This window comes from Ceratotherium simum, chromosome 3 (genome assembly GCF_057802395.1).
Source record: "Ceratotherium simum simum isolate JZ-2026a chromosome 3, ASM5780239v1, whole genome shotgun sequence".
NCBI lineage: Eukaryota > Metazoa > Chordata > Mammalia > Perissodactyla > Rhinocerotidae > Ceratotherium > Ceratotherium simum.
Window position 1 is genome coordinate 65,121,924 of NC_141902.1, and position 19,555 is coordinate 65,141,478.

At 46.9% G+C, this 19,555-nt stretch overlaps 1 protein-coding gene across 1 annotated transcript in view; it reads right to left on the reverse strand.

Annotated features, from left to right (window-relative positions):
- The window catches only part of GRAMD2A (GRAM domain containing 2A), a 36,125-nt gene extending 17,689 nt beyond the window's left edge, over positions 1 to 18,436 (reverse strand). The window contains exon 1 of the mRNA XM_087428643.1: positions 18,372 to 18,436. Coding sequence (XP_087284769.1) covers positions 18,372 to 18,412 — 41 coding nt within the window. The 5' untranslated portion in view covers positions 18,413 to 18,436. The remainder of the gene's footprint in view (positions 1 to 18,371) is intronic.
- Between the last annotated feature and the right edge of the window lie 1,119 nt (positions 18,437 to 19,555).

Genomic DNA, 19,555 nt, shown 5'->3' on the forward strand with positions numbered 1-19,555 from the left:
AAGGAGGGGCAGGCATTCAGCATTGTCACAAACCCTACTTCCCAGGAGCTGCTCTGAGAACATCTGGGCCAGGAACGTGCTTAGTGTCCCTTTACCACCTGCGGCACCTTTGAAATGAAGAAGGATGTGGAAGGCCAGAGGCCCTGCTGCCCAAGATGTCACAGTTTGTACCAAATGATCCTGGCCACAGCCGACAGAACCATGGTGTGCTCCAGACCCAAGTAAAGCCATCCACGAGCTCACCGGCAGTGTCTTGAGAGTAAAAAGATGAGCTGGCCCATCAGATTCCCTTTCTAATGAATCCTAACTGGGAAATACAAGATGTGAAGTGAAGCCAGAGGCAGTGAACAGGCAGCAGAGAGCTGCAGGTATGCTGGAGCAGAATCTCTGCGTGCATCGGGGACTGGGTCTAGAGTGAGAGTAGAGGGCGCAGGGTGCAAAGAGAGGCAGGGGCTGTGGGCCAAGCCCCCGGTCTGGGAGAGCAGAGCGAGTTCGCTCCCTTTGGCTGCCCATTAACTTTCAATTCTGCTTCCAGGGCCTGAGCACTCACAGCCAGACGAGAACCCTCCACACCTGGTTTGCCCAAAGAATGCAAACCAGGGCACACATGTGATGTCGTTTAGGCCATTAATGTGGGGCAGGTGATACTACCTACATTTCACAGGGGGAGAACAGAGGCTCAGCTGGGTTCAGTGACTTGCCCACACACAGTCATTGTCAGGGCCAGGACTTCATGGAGGTCTGCCTGACACCCAAACCTGGCTCCCCTAAGGAGCCTTCAGGGCCAGGAAGGGGAAAGGACTCTGTTCAAACCAAGTCAAGCCCTGTTAGCGGAGGGAGCCCTTGGGGAGAAAGGAGGTGAACAGATCTGGCTCATGATCTCCTCTAATCCTCAGTTCAGCTTGAGTTCTGCAAGGGAGATGGCATCAACCCCATTATACAGATGAGGAAACTGAGGCCCACGTAAAGCACCTTGCTCCTGACCACGTAACTGGAAAGTAGTGGAGCTCGATTCAAACTCCAGTCTGGCTGAAAGTGTGCCCTCTTTCTACTGTGGCACACTGCCTGGAGGGCTCAAGGGCCCTGGAATTCTGCCTTCTCCTGTAGCTTTCCCTGAGTGCAGGGCCAGGCCCTAGCTCTCTCCAAAGGCCCCAGTAGATGAGGTCTAGAGGAGGGAGAGAGGGGGGTCTCTTGGGCTGAGATGACCATACAGGGGCCCCTCTGGGTTCCCTTGGTCAGACCCCCACCCCCCAAGCCTTTATCTCCTCTACTCAAAGAACCAAACAAACTGGGAGAGCTAGTGGCTCAGGAGGAGATGTGGGCTGGCCTAGCCCTCTGGAGGTGGCTGGATCCAGCCTGAACAAGGACCCCTATGAGCTTTGGTGCTAACAAGAACTCCTACCTACAGGGATCTCAGAAACCCCTGGGTCCTCCCAGCCCTTAGCTGCTTGGTTGACTGGACCAGCCCTGGTTAAAGGGCCCCAGTCTTCATTTTCCCTGCTCCCTGACCTCCCATCCAGGCCTGAGCTCTCTCAACACACCAGAAAGGCCCAGCTCCTCATGGGGATGGAATTCAGGAGTAAAGTGCTCAGGCTCTGCCTGGGTCCTGCTTATCCACCCTGCTGCTGACCTAGATGGAGTCCCCCTTGTTCTCACTCCCCAGTCCCTCTTCCTCCCTGAAGCCTGGCTGGCCTGCACCTCCAGGGAGAGCAGACCCTTCCCTCCCTGTGTCCACACACGGTCTGCTCAGATATCCTCCTTTGCTGCGCTGCCTGTTTATGTGGCTGTCTCCCCACTAGACTGAATTATTCATCTCTTACCCCAAGGCCTTGAACAGCTTCAGGCATACAGTAAGTGCTCAATAACTGTATACTGAATAAACAAATGCTCTTACCTGAAAAGCTCCTCTGTGTAGGCTGCTCAGCAGCAGTGGGGCCTCGGGACACAGACACAAGACTTGGAGTGACAGCAACTCACTCAAGTTTGCTTCTGCCCCCCTAGCCCTCTGAGTGGCCCCCAGTCACGTCCCACTGAGTTGGCTCCTCTATAAAATGGGGAAATCCCCTCCCCACCCTGCAGACCTGCGGGGCTGCTGTGAGGATCTGAGAGGTCACGGCCCAGCCCTGGGGAAGGGCCAGCCCTCACAGCCTTGCCCACTGAGCCTCACACACCCTGCCAGCACCAGTGAGAGCTGAGTTGGCCCCACGTCCCATCATGTCCCATGAAGGATGCCCAGAGGTGCAGCTCCCCATGGGAGGTAGGGATGGTGGCACCACCGGGCCCCAAACTGCACCCACAAAACTCCATACATGTCCCGCGTGACTGAATCTTTCCCCGGGACTACAGCCAGAGAGGGCTGCAAGCAGGACCCTCTTTACACGTGGGCCACACCCAGTGCCAGCCTCCCACCCATCTTGGGCCCGGAGGCACTCCCACAGCTCAGGGCCAGCCATGCTCAGATCCCACCCTCCCTTCACCTTCCTCAAACCACCAGAGGTTTGAGGCCAGCAGCTGCTGCCCCCTTCCTGGCCAGAGCTCAAAGGTCTGCAGAGTGAGAACTGTCACTAGGGAGACAGACGGGACAAACAGCTGAAACCCGGAAGCTTTGCTCCGGGGGATATCCAGGATTTCCTACGAAGCCCAGGCCACACCACGGAGCAGTGGTTGGTTCTGCAGAGACTGACTCGCCTGTCGCTAGCCTCGTCCCGTAGTACCCACTGCTGTAGTAGCCCATCTGTTTGAGCTGGCACCCCTGGATCTGCTCACAGACCACTTTTTCTTGGCAGGCCACTTGGGGCCTGGCTGTTTCCAGACAAGAAGCTGGTCATTCAGGTCTAAAAACAGACTTGCATTCATTAAGAAACAGAGCACCCCTGTGCTCCTGGTGGCCACCCTCCGCCAGGCCTGCTGAGGGGAGGGCCCACGGACAGCCTCAGCTGCTCAGACGCCCCCACTCGAGGCTGCCAGGGGGTGTGGCTACTCTTGGGACAAGTCAGCTCTGTCCATCCACGGATACCAGCCAGCAGATCCCACTCCAACCACCCTGCGACACCCACCTCAGAATCACTCTGGCTTTGTGGACCCACCAGGCTCTTCTCAGGGCTCAGGCAGGTTTCAGGGGACTCAGGGTCCTGAAGGAGCCTGGGCATGGGGACAGGAAGACAAGGAGGCAGGCCTGGAAGTACCTCTCTCTGCAGAGGGGCCTTGGGGAAGCCACTCTCTCTTTCTGGGCCTCAGGGACTCCTCTGCAAAGGGGCAAGAAAGTCTGAGCCCAGGAGGGTAAGCAAATGTTGTCTGAGAGAAAAACAAAGCAGAGCCAGGAACTGGGTGACCTGCAGATGGCCACTGGGCCTCTGTGGTCAGAGGAACCCCCATCCCAGGAGAGGCCGGCAGGAGCACAGTCCTCAAAGGGCTGCCGGCCTCTTTGCCTCCCTCCTACAAACACCAATTGAATGCTTGCTATTCGCTCAGCTCTGTGTAAGTGCTGTTTATACCAAGAGGGATAAGGCGAGCTACTATCCCCAGAATGCCTGGTGGAGGGGCAGACATGAACAAATATTTATAAAAATCAATACATAATTAGAACTGTGTAATATAGGCTATGAAGGAAAAGCACAGCGTCCTAGGAGCACCCCTATCAGGGAGTCCTGACTCAACCGTGGAGAGCAGGGAAGACTTCTCTGAAGCAGCAGCAGCATTTGAGCTGATAGCCAATGGATGCTCATCAGATGGTGGGGGTTAGTTGGGAAGGGGTCATTGTAGAAGGGTTATGATGTGCAGAGGCCCTGAGGCCAGAGGTGTGTGGCATCTATGAGGAACATACAGAGCCTTTGTGTCTGGAGGGTAGAGGTGAGTAGTGAAGTGGTGAGCAATAAGGCTGGAGAGGTTGGCAGGGCTAGATCATGAAGGGCCCTGTGAACCCCAGTAACAGTAAGAGCTTTTGGTCATTATCTTAAAAGCAATGGGGAACCAATGAAGGGATTTAAACAGAGAAATGCACTATCAACTTTGTGTGTTAAAGAAATCACTCTGATACATAGATTTGCTCCAACGTAAGCCAATGGAGGTGGGGCAGGGGGAATGGAGGGTGAGTATTGATAAAATAGGACAACCTGGTGCTTATTGTAGCTGGGTGATGGATACACGGGGGTCCACCCTACAACTCTCTCTTCTTTTGTATATGTTTGATATTTTCCATGGAGACAGATCGTTAGAAGACTGTATTTCAGCAGAAAGATGATGTTTCCGTCTTGGTGGCATTGGTGATGAAGGGCCAGGGATGGATTTAGGATATATATTCCCAAAAAGAATCAACATCACTTGGTGATCAGTTGGATGTGGGGCATAAGGGAGAAAATGTCAAATATGACTCTAAATTTCTGGCTTAAGCAAGCAGGATACTGCTGTTTTACTGAGACAAAACAGAGAAAAATGTAATGGAAATGTATCGGAAAAAGAGCATATTTGGAGGAAACAATCATGAATTCAGTCTTGAACATGTGTGAGAAACATTTAAGTAGAGATGTCAAGCTATATGAGAGTAAAGAGCTCAGAAGAAAGGTCCAGACTGGAGGGATAAATTTCTGAGTTACTGGTCTATGGATGAGTACAGGAGCTAGGAAGATTCCCCAGGGAAAGGGGGTACATAAAGAAGAGAAGCTATCAACAAGTGTGCCAAGACCAATTCAACGGGGGAAAGAATAGTTTTTTCAACAAATGGTGCTGGAACAACTGGGTATCCACATGCAAAAGAATTAATTTGGACCCCTATCTCACAGCATATACAAAAATTAACGCAAAAATGTCAGACCTAAAACTATAAAACTCTTAGAAGAAAACATAGATGTAAATCTTTGTGACCTTTGATTTGGCAACGGTCTGTTAAGATATGAGACCAAAAGCACAAGAAACAGAAAAAAAAGCTTAATTGAACTTCATCAAAATTAACATTTGTGCTGCTAATGATATCATCAAGAAAGTGAAAAGACAACCCACAGAATGAGAGAAAATATGTGCAAATCATATATCTGATAAGGGGCTAGTATCCAGAATATATAAAGAATGCTTAGAATTTTGAATATATTATACTAAGTGAAATAAGCCAGTCACAAGAATAGAAATACTGTATGATTCCACTTATATGACGTATCTAGAGTAGTCAAATTCATAGAAACAGAAAGTAGAATGGTGGTTGCCAGGGGCTGGAGGGAGGCGGAAATGAAGAGTTAATGAGTATAGAGTTTCAGTTTTGCAAGATGTAAAAGTTCTGGAGATTGGTTGCACAACAATATGAATATACTTAACAATACTGAACTGTAAAAATGAACTTAGAAATGGTTAAAATGTTAAATCTTATATTACAAGTGTTTTTTTTAACCAAAATTAAAAATTAAAAAAAAAGAACTCTTACAACTGAACAATAAAAAGACAAATAAGCCAGGGGCCGGCCCCATGATGTAGTGGTTGGGTTCGGTGTGCTCCGCTTTGGCAGCCCAGGTTTGCGGGTTCAGCTTCTGGGCGCGGACCTACACCACTGGACAGCCATGCTGTGGCAGTGACCCATATACAAAGTAAAGGAAGACTGGCACAGATGTTAGCTCAGGGCTAATCTACCTCAAGTGAAAAAAAAGAAAAAAAGACAAATAATCCAATTAAAAATAGGCAAATGTTGGAATAAACATTTTTCCAAGGAAGATGTCAAATGACCAATAAGTGCATGAAAAGATGCTCAATATCATTTGCTATCAGGGAAATGCAAAGCAAAACCACAATGAGGGGGCCGGCCCCGTGGCTTAGCGGTTAGGTGCGCGCGCTATGCTGCTGGCAGCCTGGGTTCGGATCCCAGGCGCGCACCGACACACCACTTCTCCGGCCATGCTGAGGCCGTGTCCCACATACAGCAACTAGAAGGATATGCAACTATGACATACAACTATCTACTGGGGCTTTGGGGGAAAAAAATAAATAAATAAAATTATAAAAAAAAAAACCCACAATGAGTTACACCCACTAGGAGACTATAATCAATAACAGATGTTGGTGAGGATATGGAGAAATTGGAACCGTCATACATCACTGGTGGGAACAGAAAATGGTGCTATTGCTCTGGAAAACAGTTTGGTGGTTCCTCAAACGGTTAAACACAGAGTTACTATATGACCTAGCAATTCCACTCCTAGGTACATACCCAAGAGAATTGAAAACATATGTCCACCCAAAATGTTGTACAAGAACGCTAATAGCACCATTATTCATAATAGCCAAAAAATGGAAACAACTCGGGCCGGCCCCGTGGCTTAGCGGTTAAGTGCGCGCGCTCCGCTGCTGGCGGCCCGGGTTCGAATCCCGGGCGCGCACTGACGCACCGCTTCTCCAGCCATGCTGAGGCCACATCCCACATACAGCAACTAGAAGGATGTGCAGCTATGACATACAACTATCTACTGGGGCTTTGGGGAAAAAAAAATAAATAAAATTAAAAAAAAAATGGAAACAACTCAAATACCCATCAACTGATGAATGGATTATCAAAATATGATATATCCATACACTGTAATATAATTCAGCCATAAAAAGGAATGAAGTACTGATACATGCTACAACATGAATGAATCCTAAAAACATGATGCTAAGTGAAAGAAGCCAGTCACAAAAGACCACATATTGTATGATTCCATGTATAGGAAACATCCAGAATAGGCAAATTCGTAGAGACACAAAGTAAATTAGTGGTTGCCAGGGCTGCCGGGAGCGGGAAATGGGAAGTGACTAATGTGTACAAGGTTTCTTGTTGGTGTGATGAAACTGTTCTGGAATTAGTGATAATGGTTGCACAACTTTGGGAATACTAAAAGCCACCGAATTGCACACTTTAAAAGGGTGCATTTTATGGTGTATGAATTATATCTTGGAGGAGGAGGAGGAGAGAAGTCTGGGACCTGAAGAACCACAACATTTAGATTGCATGGAGGAAGAAGAGGAGTTCCCCCAAAGAAATTAGGAGAGAGTCGCCCAGGTGGGCCAGTGAAGTCGCTGACAGACCAAGTAGAAGGAAGACTGAAAGGCAGTCACTGACTTTAGCAACATGGAGAGGATTGGTAGCTTCAGCCAGGACAACTTTGGTGCGCTAGTGGGAATCTGAATCCAGACTCAGGCCTGTTCCTCCTGCCTCCCTCCCAGGCAGGTGACTACATCCCAGGGATGGAGAGGGGATAGGCCTCTGAGCACAAGCGAGGATGCTGTTGAGCACAGCTGGAAGCCCAGGTCACTGGCCAGCTCAGGGCCACACCAACCTCAGATCCTGCCTTCCTCCCAATGAAAGACCACGGAGGATGGGAAGGAGAAGGGATTGTACACCCCTGAGGAGGTTGTTTGCCGTTGGGGAGGAGGGGTGCTGTCCTTGCTCGCAGCCTCACTGCCTGGTCCACCCTTCCCCAGTCATCCTCACCTGACTCTCCACCCTTGGTGCGTGTCTGCCACAGCCTGCGCACGGCAAGTCCATTCTCTGCGCCTGCCTCTGGAAGGGCTGGGAAGCCCAGGGTCACCCGGCGCGGAGAGGGCAGCCACACCCAGAATTCCAGCACAGCACTTAGCGCCAGCTCCCGGAGGCGGCGGCCCCGGCGCCAGAGAGCCCGCCGGCCTGGCCCCGGCCCACCCTTTGGTGGGGGCTGGTAGGTCCTCGGGCGTGAGAGCAAAAGCTTGCGCAGCCTGGGGGCGCTGTTGCAAGTGCAGCAGCCGCGCACGCACCTCCTGGCCTCCCTGAAAAGGGAGCCCGTGCCCCATCCGAGACGCCCTCTTGGATTGGTGCCCAGCACCAAACCGGGTAGCTGGCCCGCATCTGGGACGCCCCAAGCAGGGTCGGGCTCGGCACCCTACCGCAGGCTCCGGCCACCTCGGCTCCCCCAAGCTGTGCTTCAGCTAAGGGTTCGGATTCCTGAGCAATGACCAGAGTTTGCTGGGTCCTGGGACCTCTTCCTCCAGGGAGAACCCCAGATTGTCTAACTGGTGGAAACTCTCTAGGAGTGCCCGCCACTATTCAGTGTTGTTCTAGAGGTTCTAGCCATTGCACAAAGGCAAGAAAAAGAAATAAAAGGTTTATATATTAAAAAGAGATGATTATTATTTGAAAGATGGGAACATTACCGAGGAGACACACAATCAACTGAAAAACCATGAGAAAGTGGCCCAGATATTCTTACATTTGGGCACTGGGCTAGGCAGAGCTGTGACCGGGATAGACACATAATGAACTCTTATGGAGCTAATTATTAGTTTAGTGGTTACAAGAGCAACATAAAAATCAATAGTTTCTCTGTAGACCTGCAATAAACAGTTATAAAATATATTTGGGAAAAGGATTCTATTCATATGGCAACAACACATACAAGAGATCCAAGAATAAACTTTTAAAATGTAGAAAATCGATGAGAAGAAAACCACAAACATTTTTAAAATGACATAAAAGAAGACTTGAATAAATGGAGAGACAAACTCTGTTCTTGAGTGGGAAGATCCAAAGTTTAAAGACGCACATTTATCCCAAATTTAATGCAAGGGCTTTGCCCTACCAGATGTCAGAACAAACTACAAAGCTAGAGGAATTAAAATAGACGGTATTTACTGGCTTAGGAAAGATTAATAGATAAATAGAACACAAGAAGGAGTCCAGAACATTGTCTACAGGTATCTGAGAATTTACTGTGCAATAAAGAAAGTGTTTCAAATAAGTAAGAAAAGAATGGATTGTCCAATAAATGGTATTGGGGCAATGAGGTACCTCACATCATTCACAAAAATAAATTTCAGGTAGACTAAACATCCAAATATTTTCTAAATCAATAAAGAGGTAGGGCTGGCCCCGTGGCTTGGCAGTTGAGTGCGTGCGCTCCGCTGCTGGCGGCCCGGGGTTCGGATCCCGGGCCTGCACCGATGCACCGCTTCTCCTGCCATGCTGAGGCCGCGTCCCACATGCAGCAACTGGAAGGATGTGCAACTGTGACATGCGGCTGTCTACTGGGGCTTTGGGGGGAAAATAAATAAATAAAAATTTAAAAAAATAATAATAAAAAAAATAAAGAGGTAAAATAAAATAGAGGAAAATATTAAACTATCAGGAAAGGTCCTTCTAAGCAAGATATAAAACCCACAACACTTAAAAGATTTAATTGCATAAAAATTAAAAACCTTCGTACATCAAAATTTAAACGGACAAAGGCTTGGTATTTTTAACATATAATAAGCTCATCCAAGTCAATAAGAAAAAGGTAAACAATCTAATAGAAAAGTGGGTAAAGAATATGAACAGGCAAGTCACAAAAGAAGAAATCTCTCTCTTACCTATCTTATTGGTAAACATTTAAAAATTAAGTGCTGAATATTACCAAACATGTGGAAAATAAGCATTCTTTATACCCCATGATGAGACTGAAACTGAGTTAACCTTTCTGACATATATCAAATGCCTTAAGAAATGCAAATCCTTTGACCCAACAACTCCATTTCGCGGCACTTGGTATAAGGAAATAAATGGACAAGTAGGCAAAAATTTATGTTCATATGGTTCACAATTATGGGGAAAAAAGTGGAAATGCCAAAATAATATTTTTTCAAAATAATATTTTATCAATATAATAGATTCCTATGTAAATGACTAAAAAAAGGGAGTATAGTTGCATGTGCTAATATGGAAAAAAGTCCAAAATGTGTTAACGAAAAGTAGGTACAGATTAGTAAGATATAGTCCATTTGTAAAATAAAAAAATCTATACTTAAGGGTATATATCAAACAATAGTGACTGTATCTTGGGGGAGAAAGATGGGGTGATTTTTCACTCTAAAATTTCTGTTTTGTTTGAACTCATTATAACAGGCGTGTAATACTTTTATTTATTTATTTATCATTATTATTATGCTTAGGAAGATTCGCCCTGAGCTAACATCTGCTGCCAATCTTTCTCTTTTTTTTTGTTTTTGATATGTGGGCCGCCACCACAGCATGGCCACTGACAGATGAGTGATGCAGGTCTGTACCTGGGAACCGAACCTGGGCTGCCGAAGTGGAGCACACAAAACCTAACCACTAGGCCACTGGGGCTGGCCCAGTGTAATACTTTTAAAATCAGCAAAAACAATAAAGATATTTAAAAATAAAAGGTAGAAATTATATCTTTTTTTTTTTACTTATTAAATTTCAAAGGCTTAGAAGTTTAATAATATCTACTGTTGATCAACATGTAGGTGAATGGGCAGCCTCACACACTACTGTGTGGTAGGTCAGTGTGGAAAAGGTATATACATTTTATATGTAGATACCTGTCAGACTCATCAATTCCACTTCTAACAATTTATTCTTAGGAAATAATTGGACACAAATTTAAATGTATAAGAATGTTCACTGAAGTGTAGTTAGAAGAGAAAAAAAAATAGGGCATGAACAAATTATGGTTTATTCATAGAGTGGAAGGCTATGTAACTATTAAAATGATATCAAATTATTTATTAAAACTTATTTATTAAAAATAAGTCTATATTAACATGGAAAGATAGCATTATACAACTTGGAAAAAGCATTATATAGAACAGCATGCACGATAAAATATATGTGGGGAGGATGATCACCAAAATTCTAACAATATTTTTCTCCATGAGTTGGGATTTTAGGTATTTTTTATTTTCTTCTTTATACTTTTCTGTGTAAGTTGCCTGAATTTTATGATTACAATAAACAAACTACTTTCATTAGGTGAAAAGAATAAAAAGGAAGAAGGAGAAGGATACCACAAGAAAAAAACTTGTTCCAAGGGCACAACCATGTTAACTAACAGACACCTCTGAAATTCCAAATTCCTAAAACTTCATTCTTCTTACATGGAAACCCTCAGACTCTAACAGAAACAGAAACCTTGATTTTAAAAATGAACTTTGCCAAATCCCCATGTGATAAAACTGCACAAAACTAAACACACACACACAAGTGAGTGCATGTGAAAATGGTGAAATCTGAATAAGGCTGATGGATTACATTTTCTGGTTGTGCTATTGTGCTATTATGCAGGGTGTTACCACTGGGAGAAACTGGGTGAAAGGTACATGAGATCTCTGTATTATTTCATAAAATTGCATGTGAATCTACAATTATCTCAAAATAAAATTTCATTTTTAAAAAATGAAATTTGTTGGGGCTGGCCCGGTGGCACAGCAGTTAGGTGCGCGTGCTCGCTGCAGTGGCCTGGGGTTCGCAGGTTCAGATCCCGGGCGCGCACCGATGCACCGCTTGCTGGGCCATGCTGTGGCGGGGCCCCACATAAAGTGGAGGAGGACGGGCACGGATGTTAGCCCAGGGCCAGTCTTCCTCAAGAAAAACGGGGAGGATTGGCATCGGATGTTAGCTCAGGGCTAGTCCTCCTCACAAAAAAAAAGAAATGAACTTTGTTGGGACTGGCCCAGTGGCTTAGGGGTTAAGTTGACGTGCTCCGCTTCAGCAGCCCAGGGTTCACAGGTTCGGATCCCAGGCATGGACATACGCACCACTCATCAAGCCATGCTGTGGTGGCATCCCATATACAAAGTGGAGGAAGATGGGCATGGATGTTAGCCCAGGGCCAATCTTCCTCAGCAAAAAGAGGAGGATTGGCAACAGACGTTAGCTCGGGGCTAATCTTCCTCGCCAAAAAAAAAAAAAGAGAACTTTGTACCTTGAAAAGGAAAACAGACCAAGAGCTGAATCATCAGAGGCATGGTCTCAGATTCTCAAAGCTGGAGACAATGCAGGGAAACTAACTGTTGGTGGGCACCTACTGTGTACCACGGCATTATACAACCTGAGAACCTCTGAAGTGGGCCAGATGCGACCCTGTTCTATAGAAGAAGAAAGGGAGGCTCAGAGCCAGTAGGAACTCAGCAGTAACTTGTGGAACAAGGATTTGAATCCAAGTCTTTCTGAAAGCTCAGGCTCTCCCTATTATATCACAGTGACTGCATATCTGAGAAAGACTTAAAAGAAAAAAAAAACTTATTCAGTGTTATCCATATCAAAGAACTTGGTGTACGGAAATAAACATTTGAGTGGGTGAAAAGAAGTGGAGTTGTAATTAGGCGCAAAGAATTTCAAAGTGTATGCCTACCTGTGACTATCATCCATCAGGTATGTCACTAAAGCCCTGATTATTAGAAGGTTCTTTCCAACACTTAAATGGACCTTGCTCTATCTAGTGATTCTTCACCAAGGAACAAAACTTGGTCATTATGTTCCTTCCTTGATAAGACTAGATCTCCATTGTTAGTGTGACCAGTGCAGAGTCTGGGCTATGACCACTACTAACCTCTCTTCTCCTGGGTTGGATATTGCAAGACCCATTAACTTTCCCACTTGCTGCTTTTACTTGGGGCCAATTGGTTATTTCCAGTCCTTTCAAGTCTTCCTCCATCATTATGGACCCCAGTCAACAGTCTAATGGACCCCGGAGTCCAGGTACGGGTTATAGGGTGGGTCTGTGAACTGGAATTTTGGGCAAAATTGTTGTGTCTGAACACAGGAACATGTCTCTGGAAAGAGAGCATTTCACTTTTATTAGATTTTTAATGTAGCCTGTGACTCCCAAAATGATATGAAATACAACTTTAATTTGATCAGCAACAAAATGTGTTTAAAATATAAACTCCAAAACTGATTAAAAAATAAACACTCAGCTAGCAATGAACACCCCTGGTGCTTAAACTGTCGTCTCTAAATACCCTTTCTCACTGAAAGGAACTAGCGCTCCTTGGAGAAATGGCTGATTCCAGATTTGGGGCAGGAAATGCACAAATGAGCCTAAAATATCTAATCATCAAAGACTGAGGTCATGGCACAAGGATTCAGGAGCCAACTTGAAGATGGGAGAAAGACGGGACAATTGAGCATCAACAAGAATGGTGTCTACACAAGAAGCAACAAATGCTGGAGAGGCTGTGGAGAAATGGGAACCCTAATCCACTGCTGGTGGGAATGCAAACTGGTGTAGCCTCTACGGAAAACAGTATGGAGATTCCTCAAAAAATTAAAAATAGAAATACCTTATGATCCAGCCATCCCACTACTGGGTATCTACGCAACAAACCTGAAATCAACAATCCAAAGAGGCTTATGCACCCCTGTGTTCACTGCAGCATTATTCACTATAGCCAAGACATGGAAGCAACCCAAGTGTCCCTCGACTGATGAATGGATAAAGATGATGTGGTATATATACCATGGAATACTACTCAGCCATAAAGAAAGACAAAATCGTCCCATTTGCAACAACATGGATGGACCTGGAGGGTATTATGCTAAGTGAAATAAGCCAGAAAGAGAAAGACAAACAGTGCATGATTGCACTCATATGTGGAAGACAAACCAACACATGGACAGATAGAACTGTTTGGTGGTTACCAGGGGCTAGGGTGGTGGGGGGTGGGCACAAGGGGTGGAGGGATACACTTATATGGTGACTGATAAACAAAAATTTCACAATAAAAAGAAATTATAAAATATTTCAGATATGTATCTAATGCTATCACTTAATAGAATATATACAATAAAATGTTACTTTAAAAAAAAAGAATGGTGTCTACAGTGTACTGAAACACATCAAATATGTTTAAATCCATATCATAATAATACAAAAATGACTCATTGGTCACCTTAGCTGGATACTAGGGACTCATCTCATTCTTTTGAAACTTGTAAATAAAAGGAAAGAGTTAAGTATTTATGCTGCCTTTCCAGTACTAGCTATACCACAGTGTAGCCAAATAGTTAAAGAAGGGACATTTCTTTTTGTAGAAAGATTCAAGCTAATAAATGATGAAAGTATGATAGAATTAGAGTAATACCATTTTGCAATTCCTAATGAAATAATGGGTCTAAATGAAATAATCACCAATGGCTGCTAACATCCCCCAAAGAGAAATAACCAGACCTTATGTGCTTCCTCAAGTGTTCAAAACCTCCTGAATCTGACCAACCTCTAGATCCAACTCCCAATTTATAGGAAATACAGGAGTCAGAGGAACATTTTAAACAACATCAACAAACTGGAAAATAGTACAGTACAAATAACCCGGTTTCTTCAACAAATAATTGCAAGGAAAGAAAAAAGAAGAAACCGAAGGGGAACCTATAGATTACAAGAGATTGTAGAGGTACAGATATATAGATTCTGTGTGTCAACTAATTGTATAAACCTCATTTGGATCCTTATTAAAATTAAAAAAAGGTACAAAAAGATTTATGAGATGATGGGGAAACTTTAAATGCTGACTAGCTATCTGATGATTTTAAGGAGTTACTGTTATTTTTTTAGGTGTGAAAATGGTATTGTAGTTATATTTTTAAAATGACCATATATTTTATGGATACACAGTGAAATAGTTGTGGATGAAACAATACATCTTAGATTTGCTTCAAAATAATCCAGGAGTGAGGGAGAAGGCACTTATATGTTTTTATATATAATATAAACATTTATATATAATTATATATTTATAATATATCTATAAATGTATATCTATATATTAAATATTTATGATACAAATATATATTAAATGTTATATATTTAATATAATATAAACATATATAAATATAAATAACTTATTATTAGTTAAATATGAAACAAGCGTAGCCCATGACTTGATAAATGTTGAATCTGGGCACATGGTGCTTATTATATTATCTCTCTCCTTTTGTATATGTTTGAAATTTCCACAATAAAAAGATTTAACAGGGGCCGGCCCGGTGGCACAAGCGGCTAAGTGCGTGCGCTCTGCTGCGCCGGCCCAGGGTTCGCCAGTTCGGATCCCGGGCGCGCACCAACGCACCACTTGGCAAGCCATGCTGTGGCGGCGTCCCATATAAAGTGGAAGAAGATGGGCATGGATGTTAGCCCAGGGCCAGTCTTCCTCAGCAAAAAGGGGAGGATTGGCAGATGCTAGCTCAGGGCCAATCTTCCTCACAAAAAAAAAAAAAAAGATTTAACAATTAAAAATATAAACATTGTTCAACTGTTTTGGTAATAAAGGAAGCCTAGGGTGAATATTACTCTGGGGTATTGTCATTAGGTTATTTAAAAAAAAATTTCTATGGGCCAGCCCTGTGGCTTGGTGGTTAAGTGCGCGCGCTGCAATGCTGGTGGCCCGGGTTCGGATCCCGGGTGCGCATCGAGGCACCACTTTTCCGTCCATCCTGAGGCCGAGTCCCACATACAGCAACTAGAAGGATGTGCAGCTATGACATACGACTATCTACTGGGGCTTTGGGGGGAAAAAATAAAATAAATAAAATCTTTAAAAAAAAGAAAAAAATTTCTGGGTAGTCCTTCAAAATTCAAAAATTATTTTAGAATAATAGCATTTTGTGTTGCCCTGGTAATTACGGATAAGTTTTGAGTAATTTGATCAATGTTAACACTATTAGAAATACATAATTTCTTCTTCTGCAGAAGAGCGAGAGAGAGACAATCTTCTAACTAGTCACTGTTGTTTGCTCAGGCATAGCACCCAAGCTGCTGCTCTAACCCTAAGTCAGAGAAAAAAGGGACACCGATGCAGTGAAACAGCAGTAGGATTTTGACAATTATTTAATACACCATTTACGTGCCACGTCAACACTTTAGGAGGAAAGCAATTCATGTTTGATTTAAACTAATTCTTTATGTGCTTTTTCGTTCATATTAAAAAAAAAAATAGTGCCAGACAAAAACTGGTGCCCATTTAAAAAACTAACAATGGGATTTTCTGGTGGATTTTAAATATCTGAGGAAACACTAATTTAGGACTAGGACTTAAAAGATTGGTTCAGACTCCACAGGTTATTAAAACAGTCCAGTCCTACATTATGACCAAGCATTTCTAAACTGATAAAAATGTGTAGTTGGTGGTGGGAGAAGGGAGGAACCAGTTTGCCCTGTAGAGGCATATATTCTTGGGAACAACGCCTTCCATCTGGAATCTGGGCTGTAGCAGGCAGACGTTCCTTGGGGAGGCAGTTACAGTTCTTAATTACACAGGAAATCTCCATTCGCAGGGGCTTCTGCCCTCCCCCTCCTCCTTCCTTCCTACATTAGTAAACAGCTGGGAAATTAATCAAAGCTTCAAAGGTTGGTTGATAACAGGTGACATCGGCAGATAGACGCCCTGCAGCCCAGGTGAATAGCAGCACAGGGCCAAGCCTGACTTCATGCCAGACTTACACTTGCCTCAGAGATGGCACCTTGCCTCAGGATTGGGGGGAATTATTTTCACTTCTCGGGAAAGGAGAAAAGAAAATTATTTTCTGGTGCCCAGATTCAGACCCTGGACACCAAAGTGGAATGCCGCACCGTTCTCCACTTCATCGGCTTTCCACAGGTGGTCAGAGCAAAGAAGAAATTATGTAAAGAAATAAAATACCTTCAGAAACTGAGGGTGACAGGCTAGTTAGCAGATATACTGAATGACAGCATGGAGGAGGCCTTTAGGGAGCCTCCCGTCCAATCTCCTTACCTTACGATGGCAAAGCAGGCCCAGAGAGGGGACCTGACTTGTCCCAAGTTGCAGCAAAGGAGGAACAGCGTGAGGCTTAGAACTCACTTCTGACTCCCAGAGCGAGGCTCTTCACACGGGTCTGATAAATATGGTATGTGGCATTCAAGGGCCAAAGGGAAGGCTTAACCAGGTTAAGGACTGGGCGGAGCCAAGCAGGCAGGGGAAGAGCTTCAGGGTGGCTGGCTGGCATCAACTCATCTTGAGCACTGCTGACCTCAACCTCAGGGGGTCCTCCTAGGTGGAGGAATTGGCACACAGGCCTTTCTGGTCTACAATAAGGCTCTGAGGACTCCCCTAAGCTCAGAAATTTGAAAGCAACAGAGAACATCAAGGCATGGATAGGGCCTGGGCTCTCCCCTCTAAGCTATTCAGAAAATTCTCCCAAAGGCAGGTCAGGAAGGAGAACTTCACTTTGGCCCCAGCAGAAACTCGCCTGGAAGCTCAGTGGCAGCCCGTCAGCTTTGCCCTCTAGACCCGCTCATTTGCCCCACAGATGCTCACTGCTTAATCGACCCTAGGAAATTATAACCTCAAACCTGAGAATGTCTGCTAGCATGGACTGGACTCCAGCCACTGTGATGGGAGGACTGTGGAGGGGGCATACTGGCCCCCTCACTGCAGGATGGGAGACACCCTCTACTCCACCTCTCCCTGCAACCCCATACGTCTTTGCTCTAAAAGGAGCTGGGCTTCAGAGCCAGCTAGAGGTGTACATGGGGCAGAGACATCACAGATAGTCAGGGCACTCTCTCATTCCCTAGGAGCCTGATCTCTGCGAGGATGGGCACACTTAAACAATCATGCAGTGGTGGGGGTGGGGGTAGTGCGGCAAGCAAAGCAAAGAGCAAATGACAGCTGGGTAGAGTCTCACCAGCCTCTTGAGGACAGAACAGAGGGAGCCCTTAAGCATTCTGCCAGCTCCATATACCTGTGGGGAGTGGGCGCAGGGCTTACACATTCATCCCACCTGCCCCAGTGCTTGCTGGCCAGGCGTGCCAGGCTGCCCTCCAGAGCACAGACTTGGGGTTTGGGACCTGGGCAAGGGCAGGAACTTACATCTTCATCCATTGTCTCTATCTTCCCCAAATAATCCCACCCATAGGGCCTTAAGACCTCAAGGGGCAGAGGCCACAATTCTTGATGTCACCTGAAACGCCACCTCCCGACTGTCCTGCCTCCTTGCCCCTTACTCAGCTGCAAGAACTTTGTTTCCTCCTAGGGCAAGTTTGGATCACATCTCGAGGCTGAGACCGGCCCCGGCCCGCCCGACCGGCATGGGCCTGGTGCAGGGGCGCGGCCGATCGTGCCAGGACAGCTCCACACTGCCTCCTGGGCAGCCGCGGGCCGCTACAGTTGCAGACCAGGCTGGGAGACGAGAGGGGCTGACCCCTCTGGGGGCCAGCAGGGAAGCTCCAGCCTTTGGGCGGGGGGAGTGAGGACTGGGGGTCGGTGCGGCTGGGGAATGAATGAAGGAATGAACAGCGATGCTGGCGGAGGCGGGTAGTGGTGGACCACGGGAGACGTCCCAAGGAGGTCGCTCTCCACCGCCCTGATGCCGCCGGGGCGTCCCTCATCCCCAAGTTCGGACCCCTCGCACGGAGCGCACACAACGCCGGCATTCTGCCCCCGCGCGAACACCCGCAGCCCCCGGAGGCGCCCGGCCCCCGCGGCGCAGCCCTGGCGCGGAGCCCTCATTCCGGCGCCGGGAAGTGCCTGCCCGGCGGGCAGAACGCGCCGATTGCTCAGCGGGCCCCGCGGCCGCCCGCTCCGCCGGCAGCGTCCCCTCGCGGCGGTCTCTAGGACCCCCAGCCCGGCCCGCAGCCCCTTACCTGCCCGCTTCGGCGGCCTCGACCGGGCTCAGAGCGGTCATCGCGGCGCCTCCCGCGAGCGCCGGGGACCGCGCGGCGGGGACAGAGTGCGGCCCGACCCCGCCCTCCCCGGAGGGCCCACCTCCGCCCGCTCATTGGCTGCCCGCGCGGGACGGGCCAGCCCATTGGCCGTTCTTCCCCCTCTCCAGACCCAGGTGCGGCCCCAAGCTCTGCGCAGATGGTATCCCTCGGTCCTCCAGATTGGAAAGTACCGGAGGCCGGGGCCTGGGTCCACACTCCTGCCCTCGCAGCGAGGGCTTGGACCCGCTCCAGGTTCTTCCGCTTCAGCGTGTAGCTCAGTGCCCTCTGCAGCAACCGATTCCCTCCCTTCTCCAAACCCTCCCAACACCGAGCTCTAGGCTAGGTTTCAACTTCTCGCCACACCAGAGAAGTGAGGACACAGTAGGGAACACCAGAGGGGATTTTAACATGATAGCCCGGACCTAGTATGCCTTCGTGCACTTTTCCCAGAGTTGAGAACTTTGCAGTGACTCCCAGGCAAAAAGCTTTTGGAGGAGTCTGCGAAGGGACTGAAGATGGCCAGAAATCAAGAGAGGGGGAGCAGAGGCAGAACACTTCAGGCATGGGTGCAGTGTGACAACTGGGCCTTGAGAATGGGACCAAGGTCCTATTCCCCCAGCTTACCTGCCGGCCCCTTTCCCCCTACCTCCACCAGGTAGGGCTTGGTGCTTGGGAGTGGTCAGGAGCAAGGGAAGCTCCAAGCCAGATTCAGTTCCACTTCCAACCCTCTCCCACCTCCTTGGCCCTGCTTTATCATGGAGGGAGGGCTTGGCAAGCAGAACGGGGACAAAGGGAACCCAGGGGTCCACAAATATTCTCGAAACTGGGAGCAAAATCTCTTCTCGTCCGGGCCAGTCCCGTGGCCTAGCAGTTAAGTGCGCACACTCAGCTGCTGGCGGCCCTGGTTCAGATCACGGGTGTGCACCGACGTACCACTTGTCAGGCCATGCTGTAGCAGCGTCCCACATAAAGTGGAGGAAAGATTGGCATGGATGTTAGCTCAGGGCTGATCCTCCTCACATACACAAAAAAATCGCTTCTCATCACACAGCCCCCCTTGCATCGGGGGCCTCTACTGCAGGAAGACCTAAAGGGATGGGCAGGGCAAACCAAGAATTAAGCTT